Here is a 22,674-nt window from a genome sequence, read left to right as displayed (position 1 = left end):
CCGGGGCTGCAGCTCTGCCCCCGCCCTGGCCGTGTCTCCTGCACACGGAGCAGGGAGCGGGCAGGGATGAGGGCTCCGTGGCAGCCCGGCTGCGCCCGGTTCCGTCCCGGGTCCCGGCACGGTCCCTCAGCCCGTTAACGGGCCTTGGGGCGCCGTCGCTGACCCGGTGTGTGTCCCGCTCCGCAGATCATCCGCGTGCAGTCGCCCGACGGCGTGAAGCGCATCACGGCCACCAAGAGAGAGACCGTGGCCACGTTCCTCAAGAAGGTACCGGCGCCGCTCGCCCTCTCCCCGCTCCTCCGCGGGATAGGTAACGGCTTGGATGGAGAGAACGCCGTCAAGGAGGCAGCGCTTCCCGACGGGACGCTCCCGGTGGACGCTTTCCTGGGGAGGACGTGGTCTCCGTGTTCTCCCAAGGAAAGGAGCTGCTGAATGAGCAGTGAGGAAGGGGCCGTGGCAGCCCCCCAGGAAAGGGCTGTTCGACCCCCCAGCCTCCTGCGAGGCCCAGCTGAAATGTGCCTGCCTGATGCGCTCTCGTGTGCGTGGGCTTTGCGCGGCCTGGCCTGCCGGGTGGCTTTGGAGAGAGGAAGCAAGGGATTAGAGGGGAATCTTAAAGCGGTTTGAGAGCCCTCTGGGCTCTCTCAGGAAGCATTTCCAGCCTGGAACGTGGAGAACACATTGGGCTGGGGCTGTTCAGTTTGGAGTTGGCCGAAGTTTGGTCTCTGGTTTGATGCAGCCGCTTGGCGTTTGAAATTTGCCATTTAAGAGCGAGCTGGGCTCCACTTTCTTCTTTCCTAGAACTCGACTGTAAACTGGAACCCTCAAATTGGGAGCACTTGGCTCTGTAAGAGGAGCAATTTGTGTTCCCCAACCTGAAGGGCTGTTCTTGTTATCCTGATTTTCTGCTACCTTGTGAGGGAAACAGGGAGCCCACAGAAACATTCTGCTCATCAAGAGGCATCTGCTCTGTCTGAAACGTGATGCTAACAGTCATTCCCACTTGCCCAAGCAAAAATCCTGGCAGTTTTCAGGATTTCAGGGCTAGGTTAGTGATACTGCAGCCTCAGTCTCTGCAGAAGCCTCTGCTGCTTCCGTTTTATTTTGTTCTGTTCTGTATACGACTAGTTTAACTTGTGTCATGTCTAGAGTCACCATCCCTTTTGCTTGGCCAAAACCACTTTTTTAAGCCTTTTTTTTAAAAAGGGAAAATGTGAAAACAGCCATAAATGGCATTCGCCTGATTAAGAGTAAAACAGTTTTTGATTGAATTGCTGAGAGGAAGAGGAGGGGAGCCTGCCTGAGGGCTCAAAAATGGCCATTGAGAGTGTGGGGCCCATCGTGAAAAACAAGGCAAGGGGAGAGAAGTCCAAGTGAGAGCAGCGGGAAGAGCTTTGTGGGAATGGGGGGCTGGAGCTGGGCAGGGGGCTGGACACAGTAAGCTGGTACTTATGTTATTTCTTGATAAACTGCTTTTATTTTGAAGTGTTCCCATTTTCCTTTGCTGCCCTGCACTCTCCAGCAATAAGCTGGGCTCTTGCAGTAGAAGTCCCCTGGCCTCAGAACTTGCTCTCTGCAGCTTTCAGCAGCTGGCTGGGGTGTGAGGGGGTCTTAAACCATGTCGTTTTTCTCTCTCTTTCAGGTCGCAAAAGAATTTGGTTTCAGGAATAATGGGTTTTCTGTCTACACCAATAGAAACAGGACAGGCGAGATCACAGCGTCGCAAAACAAATCCCTCAGCCTGCTGAAAATCAAGTGAGTCCTGGCAGGGAGCGGAGCGGAGGGAGGGGAGCTCTGTGCAGCCGGGCGCCTCTTCTCTCGGCACGTCCCAGGGCCGGGTGGCAGCAGAAAACACCACGTCACCGCGTCCCCGGCGTCCAGGTGCTGAGGAGGAGGCCTGGCCGACGTGCAGGGATGAGTGTGACGTGCAGGGAAGGGCTCCTGACGCTGCCAGAGCCGCCTCCCAGGTTTCTGGCGCTGCCAGGCGCCTGTTGTGGCGAGGCAGCAAGTGCAGGAGCTGCAGCCTTGTCATGGGCATGAGCAGCAGCAGGGGAGGTGGCTGGTGGCGGCGCTGAGGCTCTCGGTGAGCCCTGCAGATCAGGTTGCGGGCTCTGCAGCGCCGGCTCCCTGCCTGGAATTGCGCTCCGAAGGTGAATTGTCCCGGGGTGGTTCATACTGTGCCCACACAGGCTCTCCCTCTTCCTGCACGTGGTCAGAGTGAAGACGGAGCTGGGTTGGTGGGGAAGGGGTGACGGAGAGGCTGGGGCCGGAGCCTCCCTGGTGTCCGGGGTGGCCCCGCGAGTGACGGCCGCGTGTTGTGTCCCACGCTGCAGGCACGGCGACATGCTGTTCCTGTACCCCTCGAGCCCCGCTGGCTCCTCCTCGGAGACCATGGACACCTCCGTGTCCCAAGGCGCGCGGCCCGCGGGGGCCCCCCACGTGGTGGAGGACGAGATCGACCAGTACCTGATCAAGCAGGACGGGAAGATCTACCGGAACCGAGACCAGCAGCTGTAAGTACTGCACGCTCCGAGCCAGGGCCCGGGAAACGCGGCATGGGAACTGCCCTCTGCGCCGTCCCTCGCTGCCTTTGAAATGTTCACAGGGGAAAACAGCCCTTGCCATTGTCCTGCAAGGTTAAGCCGGGGCTCTCGTGAGCCAAGGAAGGAAGCAGATACCAAAATCCCAGGGTTTTCGCCAGGAAGGGCTCGTTCAGAGCATCTATTGTTTAGGTCAAGGTGGCCTCAGCAGCGTGAGCATATATTTCATGCTCCTAAAATGCTTGGAACTCTGTAGATTAAAGTGAGTTCAAAGTATTCTGTGGGATATCCTGGCAGCTGGGAAGTGCTGGGCCGTGCTGTGGTTTATTGCTTGGTAAGCAAGGGCCCGCTGCCTGCAGTAGCTTCTGCTCTGTACGGTCTCAATTTTTTAAAAATAAGCCTTTTTTTAAAAAAAAAAAGGAAAAATGAACATGTGGAAGAATAGGTGGAAACATTACCGTGGCAGACACGTGCAGCTAGCACTTGAGGCTCTGCCTGCCTGTTTTGTCGCTTCCCTTCCACCTCAGGCCTTGCTTAACCTTTGCATGGAACCAGGGGAGCATTTTGCTCGCAGGAAACGCAGCAAAGTCCGACTTTGCCAGAACTCTTAGCTGCGAGAGTCTTCGAGGAACCAAGCAGCTTGGGTTTTTGCAGAGGTCACACCACACGGGTGACACAGCACCCCCATAACGCTGCGCCCGAGCTGCCGAGGCGACCTCTGCACGGCTGCCTTTGTTGCTCATCGTTAACGATGTCCCCGTTGGCTCCTGGCCCGGTCTCGCTCCTGATCATTAGCTTCAGGCTAAACCCCTTCACAAACCAGCCCCCACAAGAGGTGAGTGGAAGTTTTCAGAATATTTCAGAATATTTAAGGTTGGAAGGGACCTCTACAGATCATCTAGTCCAACCTTCCTGCTCAAGCAGGCACACCTAGAGCATGTGGCACAGGGTGGCATCCAGGCGGGTTTTGAAGACCTCCAGAGAAGATTTTTTTTTAGGTTTTAAAGGCACCCAGGGATTCTCTCTCAAATGGAGTATCTCACCCTGCCCCTTTGTGGTGTCTTGTCCTCCACGTGGTTTATCTTCAGCGCTGCAGCAGCAGTGAAGTTGGGAGAGACGCAGCCTTTACGTGAAAAATCCTATCTAACCTTTTCAGGCTGGTGATGAATGAGGGAAGTGTCACGTTATTTGCAACAATAAAGGCAAAACCCACCCCTCGGTGGCAAAAACATTGTCTTTAACTTGACCGCATGTTTCAAAAGGATAAATGAAGGTATTGTTCTTAGCAGGGAGCCAAGCGCAGTGGCGGATATTTACGATAAAAACTGTATGTCTGGGCTTGTTCCTGTATTTGTGAGTGCAAATCAATCTAAACATGACGGGATGCTGGCGTTCTGCTGAGTGCATTAGCAGCCTTTAGGGGCCCTTTACGTACATTATCTGCCACAATCCCTCGTTAAAAGCAGTGCTGCAACTGGAACCCATACTTTGTTTTTTTCCCTTCCAAGAGCACCAGCCTTGCTCATCTCTGGAGGCTGCTTTTGGAAAACAAGCACAGGCCTGTTCCTGGTGTTGGGGCAGAGTTCGCCTTTTTTGCCTTTTTTTTTTTTTTTTTTCCCCCTGCCTTTTTTTCGGTGGGGGGAAGGGGGAGTGTTTTTCATTAAGCCGTCACCTCAAGAGGAGATGTTTTTTCCCCTCCTTTTTGTAACTTTACCCGGCAGGTCTTTATCTCTCAGATAAACACATGCTTCCCTGTTTGCTCCAGACCATCCCCTGGTGACTGATAAAGGACGAGGGTTTTGGTTGCCTTTGTGTCAGAGCCACGCAAGCCAGGCCCCGTGACGCGCCGTGTGTTTGAGATCCTCCGGGCTGAAGCAGCCTCAGGGCAGGGCTGTAAAACCCAAGGAGCTGTGCTGTGACACCGATGGCTTTGGGCAGAGCCAAGCCGCTCGCCGCTGACACAGGCATTAGGCGTGTTTGATCCTGACCTTGGGCTCTCACGTTTAAGTCCACGCCGTCGCCGTCCCGTTATGGGCACTGCTTCCAAAACACTGCAGAATGGCACAACGTGCTCAGGGCTTCGTGCAGCCCTCCCCAGCGGGCTGGACGGGCCGCCCGGCCCCGCGTTGGCAGCTCTGCTCACTCTGCTTCTCTCTGCTCAGGTGTCGCCACGGCCCCCTCGGTAAATGCGTGCACTGCGTCCCGCTGGAGGTAAGAGCCCCGCCGCCCGGAGAGCCAAATACCGCCCAGGCCAAGGGCTGCCCGCCCGGGTTCATTCTTCTTAGGGCTCTGTTTTCCCCAATAATGGGTTTAACAGACAGTGCTTTAGTAGAGCTCCAGTTCTCCTCCTTGCCAGGCTCTTCGTACTGACACAACCTCTGTACCAGGACTGTGTCCTCCCCTCTGCCCGCAGATCCCAGTGCTCCTCGGATTAACCGCCTCTTATTCAGGCTGAAGGCAGCTTTAGTGACGCCTACAAATGTCCTAAGCTGTGTAATTTATGGCGAGCAGCAGTGAACCCTGAAACGGCAGCGCGAGCCGGGCTGGCTGTTCCCTGCGCCCGCCGTGGGCCCTGGAAGCTCTTTGGCCTTGGTTGAGCAGCTGGGCTTTCTGTTTGTGGCTAGATACCACAAGGAAGGAAAGCATTTCGCCTTCGAGGCTCCTGATTTGTGGAGCCAGTCTGTTACAAAAGGAGGAGGCGATAATAAAACTCACTGCTGTAAAGTCCCACTGCTTCTGTCCCAGTAGTAGCTGCCTTGGAAGAGAGCGTTTCTTGATGGTTTCCACATGGAGAGCCCGTGGGGTTGAGTCTAGAACATCCATTTGCTTGGTGATCAATGTACTAGCAGACAGGTGTCTGACCTGGCTTTTCTTTGTGTGGTGTTTTTGGCAGCCTTTTGATGAGGATTATTTAAACCATCTGGAACCTCCTGTGAAGCATATGTCTTTCCATGCCTACATCAGGAAGCTTACTGGAGGGGCGGACAAGTAAGACAATCTCAACATTTAAGGAAATCGAGTTGTAGCTTCAGAAACAATCAAACAAAAAAAAAGCAAACACAAAGAAGTCCTCCCTGCAGTAGTGTAGGGTTTTTTTCTTTCTATTTTTCCCTTTTTAAAAAAAAAATTCTTTAATAAGAAAAGGGGTGAGGGAGGGAGACAAAGCGAGCCCCTGGTCTCTCCCGTTGTCTTTGTGGTAACGTAATTGCTTCCAGGAAACTGCTGAGAGGGAGAGAAGCCCAGATGGAAGGAAAGAGGTTCCTTCATTATACCCAGCTCTGAATCCGGATCTCCAACCTGGGGCCGGTTTGAGGCTGCGGGATGTGAGCAGCTTTCATCCACAAACCATTTTTCTTATCTCCAGATATGAGTAGGCCGGAAAGATGCACCTAACCTTCCTTAGGGCCTGACTCCCTTCTGGCCCGGGCTCTGTGTGCTGCTAGTGCCAGCCTTTTGTCACGATGCCCTGGTTCACAGCCTGCTAGCTGGGAAAAGGCCACTTTGGTGACACAGGTGACACAGATAAGCGCTGAACAGAGAGGAAATGCAGAAACAGGCATTTATTTCTGCAGCAGCCATGGGCTGCTGATGCCTCGTGGTGGCCCACCTTGTGGGAAGGATCTCAAGTCTCCTTTGGTGGTGCTGAGAACCCACTGCATTCAGAAGTACAGCGTTTCTAACCTAAGTAAGCTGTGCAGAAGCCTAACCTTCGCCCTCTTATTCTTCAGCGCTGTCAGGATTTTCCTGCTGTCTTTGTGAGATGAAACTCAAGTCCGTAATACATTCATTCGGGGAGCTTCCCCTTACAGGAAGCCTTGCGCAGATGAAAGGAGCTCTAATTTGCCCTAGCAAAATATAATCTATTGCTTCCCATGTGCCGCATGAATTATTTAAAGCGAGTCCCATGAGTTTTGTCCGCTCTTGCTCGAGTGTGTGGTTAGGAGCTGGGCTGTGGGGTCTGTGTCAGCCCCTTCACCTCCCTTCCCGAGTGGACAGCAGAGGGTTCCCGGGATTTCTGGAGGGAGGAATCCCCAGCGTGCAGAGCCCTCCGGGATCCTCTGAAAATAGCGAGTGTTGGTGTCAACACGTCTCTTCTGCCCTGCTTCCTGTGCGATATTTCTAGCCGCTGGCTTTATCCGAGGCACGGGAGCCTTTGCCACGATAACGGCAGCCGCCTTTCCTCCTCGCAGGGGGAAATTCGTCGCCCTGGAGAACATCAGCTGCAAGATCAAGTCGGGCTGTGAAGGGCACCCTCCTTGGCCAGAGGGCATTTGCACCAAGTGTCAGCCAAGTGCCATCACTCTCAATAGACAGGTGAGCCGGTGCTTGCGGCGGCTGCTGGGCTTAAGGCTGAGAGGAGCCCTGGCCTCTGCCTTGTCCAGAGGGCTTCAAGACCAGCTTGGAGCAGGAGGCGTTTGCATCCTAGCAGTTGTTGGGGAAATGGCTGTTAAGGTCTGCGTTAGCCCTTGCAGAAGGGGAGTCCAAAACGCATCTGGTTCAGCAGTTTCTTCTGAATGTGGAGCACATCTGAGCTGGCAGCACTAAAAATGAATTTCTAATCTCTTTTCTCAGACTCCAAAAAAGCCTCCCCATGTTTCTTGTAGTTTCCCATGAAATGTCACCATCTTTCCAAGTTGGAAGGCTCATAGGATAAGGGCCCTAGGGAAGGATCTGAGCTGACGCGGGGCGCTGGGGGTGCCCAAAGCTCCCTGAAATGGAGCCACCGTGAGGTCTGCGGTGCTGCTGGAGCGGGGAGCTGAGGAGGAGAAGGGGGAGAGGAGGGGAGCCGGGAGCAGCCCCTGTGCCAGGGCTCGGCTCCCACGGGCGGCGTGCGGCCTGGGAAGGCTCTGGGGAAGGTGCTGGCAGGAGGCAAAGCAAACGGGGCTAGTCGAGGACGGCCTGACACTTGAACTTTGTCAAACAGAAATACAGGCATGTTGACAACATCATGTTTGAGAACCACACAATTGCAGATCGCTTCCTAGACTTCTGGCGGAAGACGGGAAACCAACATCTTGGCTATTTGTATGGCCGCTACACGGAGCACAAGGACATCCCGCTGGGCATCCGGGCCGAGGTTGCTGCCATCTACGAACCCCCACAGGTAAAAGCTGCTGCCCTGGGGCCAGCTCCGACTCCTAAAGGGGTTCATCAGACACCTTTAAAAAACTTCGTTTGGAAACTTCTTGCAGTATTTCTGACTGTAGACCCTTAGAGAAAACAATTCCATGGGAAGCACAGTGTGAATTCTACATTTGTGTGTGTTTGTGTCGCTAGTTACTGTCGCTGAAAGAGTTTTAAACCCAGGTTTGCTTTTGGTTATTCCTTCATTTCCTTTAATTCTGGTCTGTGCATAGGTGACTTAAAACTAGGCAGACTTTGTAAAAACTAATTTTTAATTCTTATATTTCCTGAATTACTGGATTTCCAAGGCTATTGTATGGAATAGCTTGAAAATTTTTCAGTGCTAAGGGGAAAAAAAAAAGTCCCTTGCTTCAATTTCTGATCTGCTCTCCAGGAGAAATTAAAGCAGCTTAATTAGACAGATGGGAAATGTGCTGTCTTGATCAAGAGGCAGCCCATGAGATCCCTTGGTTGAGAACTCCGTGGGTGCCGGAGGAGCCGGGAGTCCCCAGTCCCCACTAGATGGTGCCAGGACCGCGCGGCTCCGGTGGCTCCGGCAGCGCCGCCAAGTCCAGAGGGCTTCCAGCGAACCCGGCTCCGGGAGGACTCCGGGAATGCAAAAGCTGGGAACGGCGCCTTGAGCGGGCTGAAATGCAATGTGCAGATAAGGAGGCTGCTTTGCCCATAGGATTTGAAACTGAACTTGCTGTTGGCTGCTTAACCCCCTGCCAAAACGGCCCCGTTGGTGCACGAGCCTACCGTGGCAGGGAGGCCGTGGCTCATCCCGAGTCCTTTAGTGCTGCTAGAGTAAAATGCAATAGACTCGAGGGGAAAAAACACAGGGATCTTTAGGAGCCTGTGTGTGTGCACTTGTGGATTTGGAGCCTCCTGCAGTTTTTCCCAGTTCTTTCGAGCGTTAGCACCGTCGAGCCCGTGTGCCGCCAGCTTGTCCGCTCCGAGCTGTGTGTGGGAAAGGCCAGGCAGCCTCTGCTTTCCTGGCAGCAGCCCCTGCCTCCTGGCACCCCGCGCAGGAGCACTCGCCGCTGAACGGCGCCCAGCTGGACGCGGCTCTTCCAGCGCGCGGGGCAGGGCCGGGCTGGGGGCCCTTGGATTCGCTGAATTCCTGCCTCCGCGCTGCTCAGAGTCGAGCAAATGAAACAGGAGGACAGGACTGGCAGGTTGAACAGAGCTTTGGAAAATTACACAGGCTTTTGCCTTTTCCAGAGTGCTCAGGAGCACAGCTGGCCTGTTTGGAAATGCCGAGCAAGTCTTTCATTCATAAAGCCCAACATGTTCTGCAAACTTAGCAGAGGGACTGCAGGACAGTCTGTAGGGATAAAGAGGGTCTCCAGGAGAAACCAGTCGGTGGTGGAGCCAGAGGGGAAAAAACAGGTCTGCTTCCATCTTCTGCCTCAGTCCTGTCAGTGACCCAGTCTGTCTTCCTAGCGTGTTTTCCTTGTCTTGCCTTGTTCCTGGTTTGTCTGCCTGGCATGTTTTTCTTTGCTGCAGATCGGTACACAGAACAGCCTGGAGATCCTGGAAGACCCAAAAGCAGAGGTGGTGGATGAGATTGCCTCAAAGCTTGGACTGAGAAAGGTCAGCATGCTGTTTGCTATCATGTGTCTTCTTATGGCAATGAAGAAACTCGTCAGCAGCTCTGCCCAGCTTTGCGGGGTTGATTCAAGGCTGCCCAGGCGCATTTGAAAGCTTAAGTGTCGGTGGTTTTTGCACTTTTAAATGTGAAAACCAAAATGGGAGCGTCTCCCTGTGCTGAGCATGCAGCAGGGTTGTCCGGCTGAAGTCAGCAATCCTGTGTCATGAATGACATCAAAGGGTGCAGCAAAGACATAGGAACACAGCTTTTCCTTTATGCACCTTAGGCGGAGCCTGAGGTTGCCGTGTGAGTTTGTTCTTCCTTCTGGCAGTCTCTGGGGAGCAGAGGCTCTTGTTTTGGTTCTAGTTTTGTAGTTTAGTCTCTGGTGCTGCCTGGCAGGCTGGGACGAGCTGCTCTCTTGGTCGGAGGGGCAGACACTCCAGCAGTCGAGGCTCAGTCCCACGGTCCCCACGTGCTGGCAGCCTGCAGGGATTCCAGGAGCACACAGGGGAATCGCAGTCCTTGGGTTCACCAGCACCTCTGGACTCGGTGCAGATCCCTTCCGCTGTTGCTGTCGTGTGAATGCCAGGAATGAGTCGCACACAGACAAGATTTGACTCGCTAGAGAAAACGCAAACCAGAGCAGTCTCTGTATAGCAGACCATAAACATCTGCGGCGAGGCCTTTTGTTCTTGGCAGATAAAATCTGCAGCCGTTTGCCAGTGTCTGAAGCAAAGCTTCTGTGCGTGTTCTTGTTTTCCAGCTTTTCCTTTGCTTCTCACCTCAGATTGTTTTTATTTACAAAAAAAAAAAAGTTTAAAAACTGTTTTTAATCAGTGTGACTCAACGAGAAGCTTAGTGTTGGTTGTGGGTTTTGCCTGCGCGGGCTCTGCTGCTCTCGTGGGTTAACACCCCGGGAGCCGGTCCCGAGGGGGCTGCCCGGGCTGTGCCCAGGGGTCCCCGCGACGGCGCCTGCTCCCCTCGGCACTGGGATGTGCAAACAGCGCCGAGAGCAGGAATGTGCGCTGGAACAGCGCAGGCCGCCTTGGCGGGAACCGCTCCAGTGGGAGCAGCGGAGCTTTATCTCAGCTGGGGCCTGCTCGCTTCAGAATGGAATCATGTGAGCTGCTCTGTCATCCCCTGGCACGCGCCGCGCTGCTCTGAATGCTCCATAGGAAATGCTTTTTGCTGTGGGTGGGAGGAGGTGGTGGTGGCTGAGAAGCCTCTTGCAGCCTCCAGATCTTTCCATGGAGAGCTGTTCCGTAGTGAGCCATAAAGCTGCAGGTGCCCCCAGCCGGCCAGCTGGCACGGAGCTCCTGGAAATTGTACTCAAAGGAGCCCCGCACAGCTGGGAGAGCCATTTCCTTCAGGCAGCCTAGAGCAGGGCCCTGCCAAGGGCCAAGAACATCGTGTCCTGCTAGGAGGAGATCTATAAGCTCTTTCTATCCCCCTCTTCCCCTCCTCTTCTCTAAGTAACTTTCTGCTCCACGTTTCGCTGCAGGTTGGCTGGATATTTACTGACCTGGTCTCGGAAGACACGCGGAAAGGGACCGTTCGATACAGCCGAAACAAGGTGAGATGCAAGCGCAGAGTTAAGGACAGCCTTTGGGCTCGACTCTGTGTGTAGTCACGTTAAGACCGGCTCTGCAAGGTGGAATTCTGAGCCAGGGCAGCTCAGCGCGGGAGCTGATGCTGGGAAGGGAATTTTGGTGAAATGTGGTTTTTAAGAAGCTTTTAAAGGAGAAGGAGCTTGAGCTCAACGAGCGCTCTTGGGTGTTTGTAACTGTTCCTGCAGTGTGCAGAGCTGCCAGCCCGTGTCCTTCACCCGCTTGCAGTGCTCGAGGTTTAAGGGGATTTAGCAGAGCGGAGGGACGTGCTTGTGTGAGATGCAAGCTCAGCAAGTAAGAAGGATTCAATTGGAGGCCCTTCGTAAGGGCTGGGCTTTGTGAGGGACGTGGCTCAGGTCCTCAAACTTCGACCTTCTCCGCTTCTTGCAGCTCTAAAATCAATGATATCCCTGCTTGGAAAATGAAACCCCATAACAAAATGGGTGAGAAAAGCTGGGTGAAACTAGAAGTGGGATGTTCCCTCTGGTGCAAACTGAGTTCAAGGCCAGGGAACAGATATGTTGCATTCTTTTCCCAGCCATTGCAGCAGCTTTCTACGAAAGCCTGTTTCACCAGGGTGTTGGTAGTTTTCTTTGGCTGCAGACCAGGGAAATAGGTCTAGGCTGCACCACGTTGTCCTTTTTATTGACATTTCTGCTCTTCCCTCAGGACACTTATTATCTAAGTGCAGAAGAGTGCATCACAGCTGGGAACTTTCAGAACCAGCAGCCCAACATCTGTCGGCTTTCTCCAGATGGTCATTTTGGATCCAAGTTTGTCACAGTTGTGGCTACAGGTATAAACTGGCCTTGGCTTGCCTCGACTCTCTGCTTATACCTGAACTGCCTTTTGTTAGTAGAAGAAGAAAATAAGCAGCTTTCCCAGAAGAAGTCAGACTATTCCAGTCCCCAGCTGTCCTATTTAACACGGGTTTAGCCTTGTTCTATCTAGTAAAATACATTTCTGTTCCTTGTGCTGTCTGCTCTGCAACTATTTACCCTGTCCCTGACAGGAATCTTAATTGAGGCTCTGACCTGTAGCACCACCCCTTGGATCCAGAATGTGTTTGTTTGTCTGTAGTCAGGGGAGTAGATGGTGATTGGGTTTTTTCTCTTCTGACTTTTTAAGCTCCAAATTCTGTTGCCTGAGAGCAGCAGTGCAGAACCAAGGCAATCTGGATCCTGGAAGTGACTCTGGCTCACTCGGCATAAAGGAGGGACCTTTATCTCCCTTGTGTTGCTGTCAGGGAAACCCTTACGTAGGATTCTTTGCCCTTTTGTGCATGGAAACGGTTTTGTTTGTCTGGAGGAAAAAAAAATGCTGTAAAATTGCAAAATGCATTGCTTTGTCACCTCTGTTTTTAGCCATTTTCACAGCAAGTCTCCAGGGGCAATATGGAGCAGTCTGCTGTGCCTGGCCCGTGTGGAGGGATGCTGGCATGTGCTGCAGGAGCTCTAGTGTTAGAAGTTCAATCTGCCATTCTCCACGGGATGACACATGTATTCATTTAAAATTTCCCTGGAGCAGAAATTCTGGGTTCTGGGTCTATTTAGCACAGCGAAAAAAAGCATGACTTCCAAATAGCATCCAGTAGAAAGAAACGAAAGTGTGATATTATGTTACCTCCTCCGAGCCCAGGCTTGGTGAGTGTTCCTGGAGCCTTTTTCAGTAAAAGCACTGTCTCTTTCGGTTAACAGGCTCATGTAATCGGGCAGCTGCCTTGTACATTCCAGGCTGTTAAACGCATCATCTTTCATTAAAGATAAATCTGTATCTCTGTTTTTTTCCTTATTTTATTTTAATTATAACAAGGTGCTTTACTGAGAAAACGATGGCTAGCTTTGTTCAAGCCTTCCCCATGTCTTGGTCCATGTTTAATTGCTAGGAGTGTTTGTTCTGGAGCAGTGAGTGATTGAGGTTAGAGATCAAAGGGTAGAAAACGAATATTTCCCTTTTTCTGTTCCAGATAATTTCATTCTTTTCTGTTAAATCGGCCCACCGGGTTTCTATTTAAACACTTGATTCCTTCCTTTTGTGCGGTATAAATGTAATTGCATAGTTTGCATCACCTTTATCATTAAATCCTCTGCATGGATTAATTCCGCTCTCCTCATGAATTCCCAGGTTTGGAAACAGTAACGTTTTCCTACCATCTGTCTGCATCTGAGCTTCTCTTTCCAGTTGTATTCTAATGACGTGTGACCTGATGTTGCTTACATTATCCAAATTAAAGCATCAAGCATGTGATCTATCAGGGAGCCAGGCTCTTAATTTCCACTTTCCGGGTCCGATTTCCAGCCAGCCGTTACAGGACAAGAATACACTTTTTTTTTTAATGCCTGACACTGTTAGGGACCATCCCTGAATCCGTAGCCCGTGGCTGGACCCGAAGCAGGCGTGTGGGAGCTCTGTGCCTGCCTTCTGTGTTGCAGGAGGGGATATCTGAGGGGAGGCCTCCAAAAGGATGGGCTCGGTCTCATCTGAGCCCCTGACAAAACCCTCTCGCTGTCGCCTGAGGGCTCCTTTCCATTAGGCTCACTGTGAAAATGACACTGAAGAAGTGCGGGGATTAAACAAATGCAGAATTTAAACGGGGATTGTTGCCTAGAAAGACTTCCTTTGCAGCGACCCCGGCACTTTATTCCTCCTTATTCTCCCCTGTAAAAAGACTCGTGTTTAGCGTTCTCCTTTGAGCCGTTCCTCTCTGTTACCCCGCGCAGCTCGTCCTCCTGCAGCGTTTCTAACAGGCTCTCCTGTTCCAGGTGGCCCCGACAACCAGGTGCACTTCGAGGGGTACCAGGTGTCGAACCAGTGCATGGCACTGGTGCGCGACGAGTGTCTGCTGCCGTGCCGCGACGCGCCGGAGCTGGGCTACGCCAAGGAGTCCAGCAGCGAGCAGTACGTGCCCGACGTCTTCTACAAGGTAAGGGAGCTGCACAAAGCAGCTCTGCCAAGGGTCTGGAAATCAGCACGGCCGCCTCGGAAAACGATGTCTTTGAGGTCTGGACCGTTTTCAGTAGTAACCGCTCACCACGTGTCCACAGAGTAATTGCATAAGCTCCTGAAAGTGCTGCTGCAGTTTCCAGAGCAGCAGTAGCCGCTGGCTGTCCAGCTGCTCAGTGAGGTCTGCACGGATCCACCCAGAACCTGCAGCACGTGCTCTGAATTCCCAGCCTCTTCTCGACCTATTGCCAGTGTTTGCTGTGTTTCTCTGTCTGTTGTTTAAGGCTGAGCTGAGTATCTGCTTCCCTCCCGGCTCGGTCCTGCCCGCGTGCGGTATGTGCTGGTGCAAGGGGTGCGGTGAAAGCAGCAGGTCCCTTATGGGATGTAGGGATTCTCTGGTGTGTAACACACAGGCACCTGCGTAGCAGGAGCACAACAGCAGATGCAATGAAAGCCCCAAGTATCTTGGTTTATTTTCTGCAACAAAAGGAGCATGTGAAGGCTTTCCCAGCTGCACCACAGCAGCAGGATGGTTCCTGTGCATTCCTGGCTCTGTTCTCGTGCTGCAGTTACTGCCTGCTCCCAGATGCTCTTCTTGGTCCGACTGTTCTCCAAAAAGTGGTTTTGAGGAGCACCCTCATGGATCCAAAATATTCCTACAGTGTCACCCCAGAGCGCCTCTGGTAGCTGCTCCGCTGCGGCCTCACGTGCCCTTGGCTGCTGATGAATGGACTGTCATCATTCCCTTGACAGTCGGTTCTGGAGATCTTCAGACCTCCTGCATCCGCAACACCAAGCTGGAAGTGTGGGGACAGGATCTCTGCGGAGGCTAATTGCACCGAGCTTCAAACTTGTGTGTGTTGGTGCTCCATGAGCAAGGACAGAGGAATTAATTAATGGCGCTGCTTGCAAACTAATTAGCCATCCATCACCCAAGTTACTTATCTCCTTCTTGTCTGGGTCTGATATTCCCAGCCCGCTCCGCCTGCAGCTCTCCTGCTGTCCGTGTTAAGGCTGTCCATTAAGGAATACAGATAAGGAAAGCTACCATCGCTAGGCGCAGCTCAAGTGAGGGGTTTGTACCCCATTAACCAGGAAGCAGCTGCTCAGAATAGTCCTGCACGCCCTGATCTTGAGACTGGGAAGTGCTGCCTGGGTGAATGAGCCCGTGAGACTCCCACCATTAATGCTGAACCCATGGCTCGTCTGGATGGCACCCCAAAATGAGGACTACCTCTTGGCTGTATTTAGTGCCAGGAGGGAGCTCGTGTGTAAAAGCTGGGTGAAGTCCCTGCTTTTTGGGGCCGTGGGCTCCGTTGTGCAGCGGATGGTGCCGCGTGGGAAGACGCCACCAGCCCCACGGAAGGGCCGTGGGTCTGTGTCCCCCACGGGGCCACCCCGGCTGCAGGCACTGGGTGTTCCCGGGAGGGCTTCGCTCCCGCTCGCGCTCTGGGGCGGGAGATAAACGCGAAACGAGCCGGTGACTCCAGCCCTCCGTGGAAATTTCCATGGGCGCTGATTCACTGGGGCGGGCTGCAGCTGCATTCATGTGTTTTATAGCTTGTGTCCGTAATCGCCCCTTCATGATGTGCTCGAGGGCTGCCCTGGCCGGTGTGAGCGTCCTTCAGTCCTAAACGTGCTTGGCTGTAGGTTCTCCTAATGTTATTTTGGAGTGTTCTTAAATCGATGGAAAGCTTCATCACTCCTGGCTTTAAAACCCTTTGGGGTCTCATTAAACATGTAAGGCTCGAGGTCAGAGACGCTACCTCATGGTTACTGGGTTGGTGACAACGAGGGTGTCAAAGCACGAGTTAAGTGGAGTTTTAGGAGCAGGAGCCGGGTCTGTGCCTGGCTGTGCAGCAGGGAGGGAGGGAGGGAGGGAGGGATGGATGTGAGGAGCCCTCCTTCCCACTTTAAGGCTCTGCAGGAGCTCAGCAGCTTTTTCTCTGGCTCTTGATACAGAGATTGTCTTCTCTGCTCCTTCCCCCAGCTTCGAGTGGAAAGCTGCACTTTGGAGTAGCACAGGGAGAAAAAATCCATATATGTGTATACAGAAATATGTATATTCTGTGTAGTGTGCAAGTAATCGTTTGAAAAGCACTTTAGATGAAAGCAGCTATGTAAATTTATTATGATTGGACGAGAACCAAGAAGCTAGCGTTTGTATAGGATGGGTATATTTATAGAACAACTTTGCATCCCGATGCGAAAGAAAAACCCTCTGTTGAGGCCTGGTGTGTGTCTGGAAAGACGACGACGCAGGTAACGATGCCGCAGGTAACAGCACTGACCATTGTGCCCATCGTGGCAGGCGAGATGCCTTTTCCTGAGCCTGCAGCCTCCTGGTTTCTCTGCATCTTCAGCCTTCTCCTCACACCAGCCCCGCTGCGCAGAGGAGCCAGCCCGGCGCATTGGCCACGTGGTGTTTTCCATAGGTGGCAGCTCCTGTGCTGCCTTGTGAAGGCTCCAGTTCTATCCCAGCGTGAGGCTCGAGCTCTCTGGGATCGAGAGCACAGGATGCTTTGCTCTGAGGTGCCTCTCTCCAGGTAAGAGTAGCCAGAAGGAAGAAGACACCCCGCTCTGCCTCCTGCTTTGGCCTTGGGGTGCCACAGAGCCGCTGCTCGGCACGTGCTGCTCGGCTGGGCCAGCTCAAGGAACTGGTGAAGGAGTCGCCCGTGTGGAGATGCCGAGCCCAAAGTGAGGAGGGCCTCTCCGCTTCCCGCTGAACGGAGGAAAGGGACCGCCGTGTCCTGCAGACCCCGGGAGACGTTTGAATAATTGGATTTCAGTAGCTTTTAGAGCTGGGTTTATCTTTTACTGGCAAATATTTACTTCAACTTGCATTATGGTGGAGACGTCCTCTTTGCAACGAGTTGCATTTTGCAGCTGCCTTCGCATCCCCCGAAGTTCCTTCGGGATGGCGCAAGACAGAGGCCGTTGCCAATGGCCCTGGCCTTCGGGAAGGGCCCTTGGCCCCGAATGCCCTTCCTGCATTTCCAGGCGCTGTCACCCGCTCAACGCCACCCGCCTGGTCCCGCTCTTGGCAGCCTACAGCCGCTGCCAAGAGCGGCACAGAAATCGCTTGGAAATTGTGTTCCTGGGGAAAACATCGCAGCCCGGCTGCGTGGAGACGTCCATGGCGGGGTTCACTGGCAGCAAAGGCCTTTCCCAGCCTGGCCTCTTCCCAGTCGCTCGCATTTGCCTGGGAAAGCCATCCTGGCTCCAAGTTTCCCAGCTGCTCCGGGAAGAGGAAGCTTGAGGAGAATCTTTGACCCGGCGCCGTCGCAGCGTCGGCCTCCCAGCAAGGCTCTTGTCGCAGCACCTCGCTCTGCTCCGCTCTCCGGGGTGATTCCCAGCCCGGACTCCACAGTCTTCCTTGCTTGGGATCGTTAATCCCTCGCCATCCTTCTCCAGGAGCCGCAGACTGCAGCGCTGCCCATGGAGATGACTCTCCTGGCCCTTGTCCCGGCTCCGCGTTTAAGGCCTTTAAAATGCACTTGCCTCGTGGGGCGGTGCACGGGGTGGCGACGAGGCCGCCGTCCCGCGAGGGGACAGGGCTGGGACACGTCCCCTGCCCTGGGGACAGGGAGCTTCCAGGTGCTCGGAGCAGCGCGCGCCGATCCCGACGGCCTCAGCAGCGAGACACTAAAAAGGAGGTTTTTAACGTGGAAACCCCCAGAGGCGGAGATTAGGGCAAACAGGTGCTGGAAAAATGCTGCTGCGTATTAGAACTTAATTAGATTTGAAAATGAATTCCAGATGGGCTAATTATGCGTGAGCTGTTGCAGGTTGGTTCTTGCCGGGGCAGGACTGTGGTGGGGAAGCCGACGGGGTTGCATTGGGTTGGATTCCCGACACTTGGGGTATCGCTGCGATCTGGAAGCGGGTCGGCTCTGGGGCCCTGTGATCTCCCTGCGAGCGGCTCCGCGGCTCCCGTCAGAGCCACCGAGATCTAAGGCCACCAGCCTGTTGCCGAAATAACCACGGGGCCCACAGCCTGTCGTGTACAAGGAGAAAAGATGCTTATCGGGACTGCTTTTAAAGGCAGCTTCAAAGGCTGCAGGGTAGGTTCGCCCCAAAGGGAGCTGTTGGAGGGGCTGGCGTGTCGGGGCGGCCGCGGCCGGGACACAGGCAGCGCATCCCGGGAATGCCGCGAGGTCCCGCGGGAGCGCGGAGCCCCCCGGGGCTGCAACCCCTGCGCAGGGTCTCCAATGGGGAGTCACGGGCGTGTAATTTATATGTGGCTCAGTGCATGATTTAGAACATGTTAAGTGATGATTTAGGTGGAAAATACAACCCCCTCGTACGGAATCTTTAATGAAAAGTGTCAGTTCTCATGAATTTATTTCCGAAGCGGTGTTTGAACTCGGCATGTTTGACACAAATCAAGTCTAATTGTCGCTTTGTGATTAATGAACATATGCCGGCCGTTTTTCTCCGTAATTAAACTTTGTGTAGAATTTGCCGGGCAGAGCACAGCCAAGCGAGCTGCCGCGGTGCTGGCGTCCCAGGTGTGTGTGCAGGGAAGGGGCTGGGCTCGCCGGAGCGCGCGGCCAGGCCGGGCGCCGGCCGACACGGGTTGCGGGAAGGCGGATGCGGAGCGGTCCCCGCGTGTCTCGGCACGGCGCTGTGCTCTGGGCAGCACCGCCAGATAACGGGCATGGAGGCAGATAAGCTGCTGATAAAACTTCCCTGGGCTCACCAAGAAACGGGGCTGGGTAAGGGAGCCAGGCTCCTGCAGGGAATTCCTTGGCAGGGAACGGGGTAGCTCTGTATCCGCCCCAGGACGGCGAAGCAGCCTCATGTGGACAGGCTCTTCCCCGCACCTCCCACGAGCCGCCAAGGTTGAGAATTCCCGAGCTCCCGCGGGGGTGTCTCCGGTCCCCTATCCCTTAGGCTTCGAGCCGTTTCCACATGGAGGAATAATAAGAAACTCTTCTTCTTCCAGGACATAGACAAGTTTGGCAACGAGATCACGCAGCTGGCTCGCCCGCTGCCCGTGGAGTACCTGATCATAGACGTGAGTATTCGGCGAGCGGGACGCAGCCGGGCCGGGCAACGTTCCCAAGCCCCCACTGGAGTTTCCATTGCAGGTTGCTCCCTGGATCAGATCCCTCTCCCTGCCCTGCTCCGCTGCCGGGGGCGGCACGTGGGCACTCGGGCTGGTGCCAGGGAATGTCCTCGGGAGGCACTGCCTGCCTTGCGCTGCCGCTCCTAGGAAATGGCCCGTGGCCATGAGAGGAGGCAGCCAGCCCCAAGGACGCGCGTGCTGGGCGCTGCTGCGGGGCGCTCCTCAGAAAGCGCCAGTTGTCTGGCTGTTAGCGGCAGTCAAGGATCCAACTCCTCATGGTGGCCCCTTGGAGCCGCCCGTGCCTGTTGGCCCTGCGCGTTGGAGGAAGGCGCCGGATGCCGGCGGGATTGCGGCGGGAGCGCTGTGGAGGGCAGGGAGGCCGTGGGGCTCCCGGTGCAGCGGGGATCAGGGGCAGGCGCCTGGCTGCAGGAAGGAGCCTCTGAGCTGCTGCAGGTCTGCACCAAGCATGGCTGTGCCGCGAGGATGTTGTCTAGCGAGGCTTCCAGCGGATGCAGGCAGCTCCTTGAGCCCAGGAACGTCCTGGGAGCCGGGACGGATCCGCCCGAGCGGCTCCGGGTGCTGCTTCCTGCGTGCCCACCCTGCTCTCGGCCCTAACGCACCTTTCCCGGCTTTTTTTCAGATTACTACGACTTTCCCCAAGGATCCGGTCTACACTTTTTCTATTTCTCAAAACCCATTCCCCATCGAGAACCGTGATGTGCTGGGAGAAACTCAGGTAAGGAGCGATTTGTACCACAGCTGCCTTTAATACAGACATGTCTGTCCTCTTCCCTGTGCCTCCTGCCCCCGAGGAGGGAGGGCTGCACTTGTGCCCTTAAATCACCTCTTTGTGGTTGGCCTCGCGCCCTGCCGAGCCGCCAGCTCCGCTTCCTGCCATGTCCACATGCGGATCGGTGGCTGGAGCCGCTCGGTGCGGGGGCCAGGCCTCGCTCCTGGCCAGCGCTGGTGTCCAGGGCACCAAAGAGGTGTCGATGCCTCTGTGTCCAGTCCAGCAGCGCTCTGACCTCCGTGTGACAGGACAGGAGCAGCCTCTGCGCAGCCCTGGCAATGGGGACAGCTGTTACCCCAGCGCCGAGGACACTGACTCCTCTTCCTGGGGTCGTTTTTAAAATGCTTTAAGTGAGAGAGGCCCAGCGAGCGCTGAGCAGAGGCAGCTGCTGGACAGCCCGAGGCACACGCTGATTTTTGCCAGCTGAGGGGAGGCTTCAGCTGCTTTCAGGCAGCAGCGTTGGGTTTCTCTAAAGAGATGGTCTCTGCACATGGCAGCTGATGCTCGAAAAAGACATCAGCTTAGTGCCTGCTAACGGGCTCGAGGAGGAAAACCCCATTACCGCTCATTGGGATGAAAAGTAATCTTTGTTTTTATTACTTTTCCATCTCTGCAGGACTTCCACAGCTTGGCCACGTACCTGTCCCAGAACACTTCCTCGGTTTTCCTGGACATCATTTCTGATTTCCACCTGCTGCTCTTCCTGGTCACAAACGAGGTCATGCCCCTGCGGGTACGTAGTGCATGAGGAGCGCGTTGCAGGTCCCCGTTCCCCAGGTTGGGACGCGGGCCTGGCCAAAGGCTGCTCCTTCCAGGCCTTTGGAAGGAAGAACCGGCATTTGGAGGCTCTTTTCCTTTGGAGAAAGCTTGAAAAGAAAAACTGAAGTCCCCAACGGGGCCGCAAGCTCCCAAAGCGCCGCTCGCAGCAGCGGGTGTGCGGTGCTTTTTAGCACGGTTGCCGGCCAGATGGAGGCAACTTGGCTGCAGCTCGGAGAGCTGGAAACGTTTAAAAACTTGGGATCAGCAATTCCTGTTGTGGCGATAGCGAGATCAGAGCGCCCAGATCTCTGCGAGACCAACAACTTCCTGCCGTTGCACGTGGCCTCTCCCGGCCTGGTCCCAGTGACTCCCACCATCTCTCTGGCCCGGCTCCGGTTCCTGCTGCGCCGTCGGGCGCTCCCGTTGTTAGGGCAGCAGGAAGAGCCGCGTGTTGGCGCGGGCAGCCGGAGCTGGGGCCGCGCAGCGCTGCAGCCACCTCGGGAACGTGCCCTCCGAGCAGGGAGCAGAAGGACCAAAGGGCCCTGCGTGCCGGGCTGCTCAGAGGGCCCCCGGGAAGGGTTGTGGGTGCAGGCTGAGGGCTCCCTGTGCTCCCCGCTGCGCTCTGCTCATTGCCCTGCTCTGCCTTCCAGGACAGCATCAGCCTCCTGCTAGAGGCCGTGAGGACCAAGAACGAGGAGCTGGCGCAGACGTGGAAGAAATCTGAGCAGTGGGCGACCATCGAGCAGCTCTGCAGTAAGACACGGGCGCTCTCGGTGCCCATCTCCCTTGGGGCTGGGCTGAGGGGCGCCCCCGGGTGCCCTGTGCTGCCCTCAAGCCCGTGGGGACTCTGGCAGCACTGGGCTGGCAGATGGGAGCTGGTTAGCACCACACAGGACAGGGCGTTTGGGGAGGTGGCAGGGTGTGGGACCCTTAGCCCTTGTGTGTGGGACACCAGGATCCGCCACATGCGCTGGGGGAACGTCCTTGTGGTGCCAGCCAGGGGATGAGGACGGGGGGAAGGGGAGGCTCCTGCCCGCTCTGGGGACAGGAGATCGGCACTGGATTTATCGGGGAGCGCTGGCCGGCTCCGGGCTCCTCCCGTCCCCACAGTGACAGCTTCTCCCTCCCTCCGGCAGGCACGGTGGGCGTCCAGCTGCCAGGACTGCACGAGTACGGGGCCATGGGCGGCTCGGCGCACGCCGCCGCCGCGGCCATGTGGGCCTGCCAGCACTGCACCTTCATGAACCAGCCGGGCACGGAGCACTGCGAGATGTGCAGCCTGCCGCGCACCTAGCGCCGCAGCCCCCGCGCTGCCCCGGGCCCGGGGGCGCTCCAGCTTTTCCCCTCTGCTCTTCGCGCTCCTGCCTTGGGCCACGGGCTGAGACGCTGTCCTGGCCTCCGCTGGGCCCTGGGATGCGGCTCCAGCTCCCTGCCCCGGCAGCACCAGCTTTGCCCCCAGGCCCAGTGCACAGGGCGGTCCTGGCCTCGTGTCCCAGGCCGGGACCGCTCCCTGCACGGGCCGGGGGGGACGCATGGGGCAGGGACCCTGGCCTGGCAGGGGAGGCCAGAGGGGGCCTTGTCCCCCCCTTGCCGCTGTGTGCAGGGCCTGGGCAGGCAGAGGGGCCCGCATGGCACTGCGTCCTCCCCATGGCAGTGGCCCCATCAGCCAGAGCCACCTCTGTCCCTCTGGGCGCCTCCTGGGCTCTGCTGTCGCTGTGTGACCCTCTGCAGGGCCTCGAGTGGCGAGGGGCTGCCAAGGGCTCCCTGCTGCCCTAGTGCATTTGGGTCTTGCCTAAAGCAGAGTCCCCTTCTCTGCGCTGTCCCAAAGCCCTCACTGGCCAGAGAGACAAGGCCTCTGAGCCTCCCTCTCCCAGCCTGTCCCGCACAGGGCACTGGGACAGACATCCCTGCCTGGTGGCTTCACGGGGGTCCTGGCCCCCCAGGGCCCCCCGTGACCCCCCTGCCCCTCGGGGCTCTGCCTTGGCTGCTCGAGGCTCCGTCCCCGGCGTGGGGGCCACGCAGTGTTCCCCCCGCGGCGCTTCCCCCCTCGGTTTGTTGGTGTTTGGGGTTGCAGCGGTTTGCGGTGCCTGGACTGGACTGACCCGCACGCGGGGTCTGCGAGTAACGTTGAATAAAAGCACCTGGAGCGTGAGCACGTGCGGCGCCTCCTGCGCTCTGCGCCGGCCGCGGCCGGGGGGCTCGGCGGCCCCGCGCGCCTGCTCCCAATTAGCGGCGCGGCCGGGCCCCGC

The 22,674-nt window shown here is 55.9% G+C and overlaps 1 protein-coding gene across 1 annotated transcript in view; it reads left to right on the top strand.

The window, feature by feature from the left end:
- NPLOC4 (NPL4 homolog, ubiquitin recognition factor) overlaps positions 1-21,905 on the top strand; it is a 22,917-nt gene extending 1,012 nt beyond the window's left edge. The window contains exons 2-17 of the mRNA XM_026036856.1: positions 187-267; positions 1,640-1,752; positions 2,331-2,510; positions 4,700-4,748; positions 5,431-5,525; positions 6,728-6,851; positions 7,462-7,641; positions 9,171-9,257; positions 10,757-10,828; positions 11,532-11,658; positions 13,625-13,785; positions 18,754-18,825; positions 19,517-19,612; positions 20,283-20,399; positions 21,076-21,178; positions 21,562-21,905. Of these exons, the coding sequence (XP_025892641.1) occupies positions 187-267; positions 1,640-1,752; positions 2,331-2,510; positions 4,700-4,748; positions 5,431-5,525; positions 6,728-6,851; positions 7,462-7,641; positions 9,171-9,257; positions 10,757-10,828; positions 11,532-11,658; positions 13,625-13,785; positions 18,754-18,825; positions 19,517-19,612; positions 20,283-20,399; positions 21,076-21,178; positions 21,562-21,719 (1,815 nt within the window). The 3' untranslated portion in view covers positions 21,720-21,905. The remainder of the gene's footprint in view (positions 1-186; positions 268-1,639; positions 1,753-2,330; positions 2,511-4,699; positions 4,749-5,430; positions 5,526-6,727; positions 6,852-7,461; positions 7,642-9,170; positions 9,258-10,756; positions 10,829-11,531; positions 11,659-13,624; positions 13,786-18,753; positions 18,826-19,516; positions 19,613-20,282; positions 20,400-21,075; positions 21,179-21,561) is intronic.
- The last annotated feature ends 769 nt before the right edge of the window (positions 21,906-22,674 follow it).

The sequence above is a fragment of the Nothoprocta perdicaria genome, unplaced genomic scaffold, assembly GCF_003342845.1.
Source record: "Nothoprocta perdicaria isolate Ctin4 unplaced genomic scaffold, notPer1 scaffold_187, whole genome shotgun sequence".
Classification (NCBI taxonomy): domain Eukaryota; kingdom Metazoa; phylum Chordata; class Aves; order Tinamiformes; family Tinamidae; genus Nothoprocta; species Nothoprocta perdicaria.
This window is presented reverse-complemented; position numbering and strand designations above follow the sequence as displayed.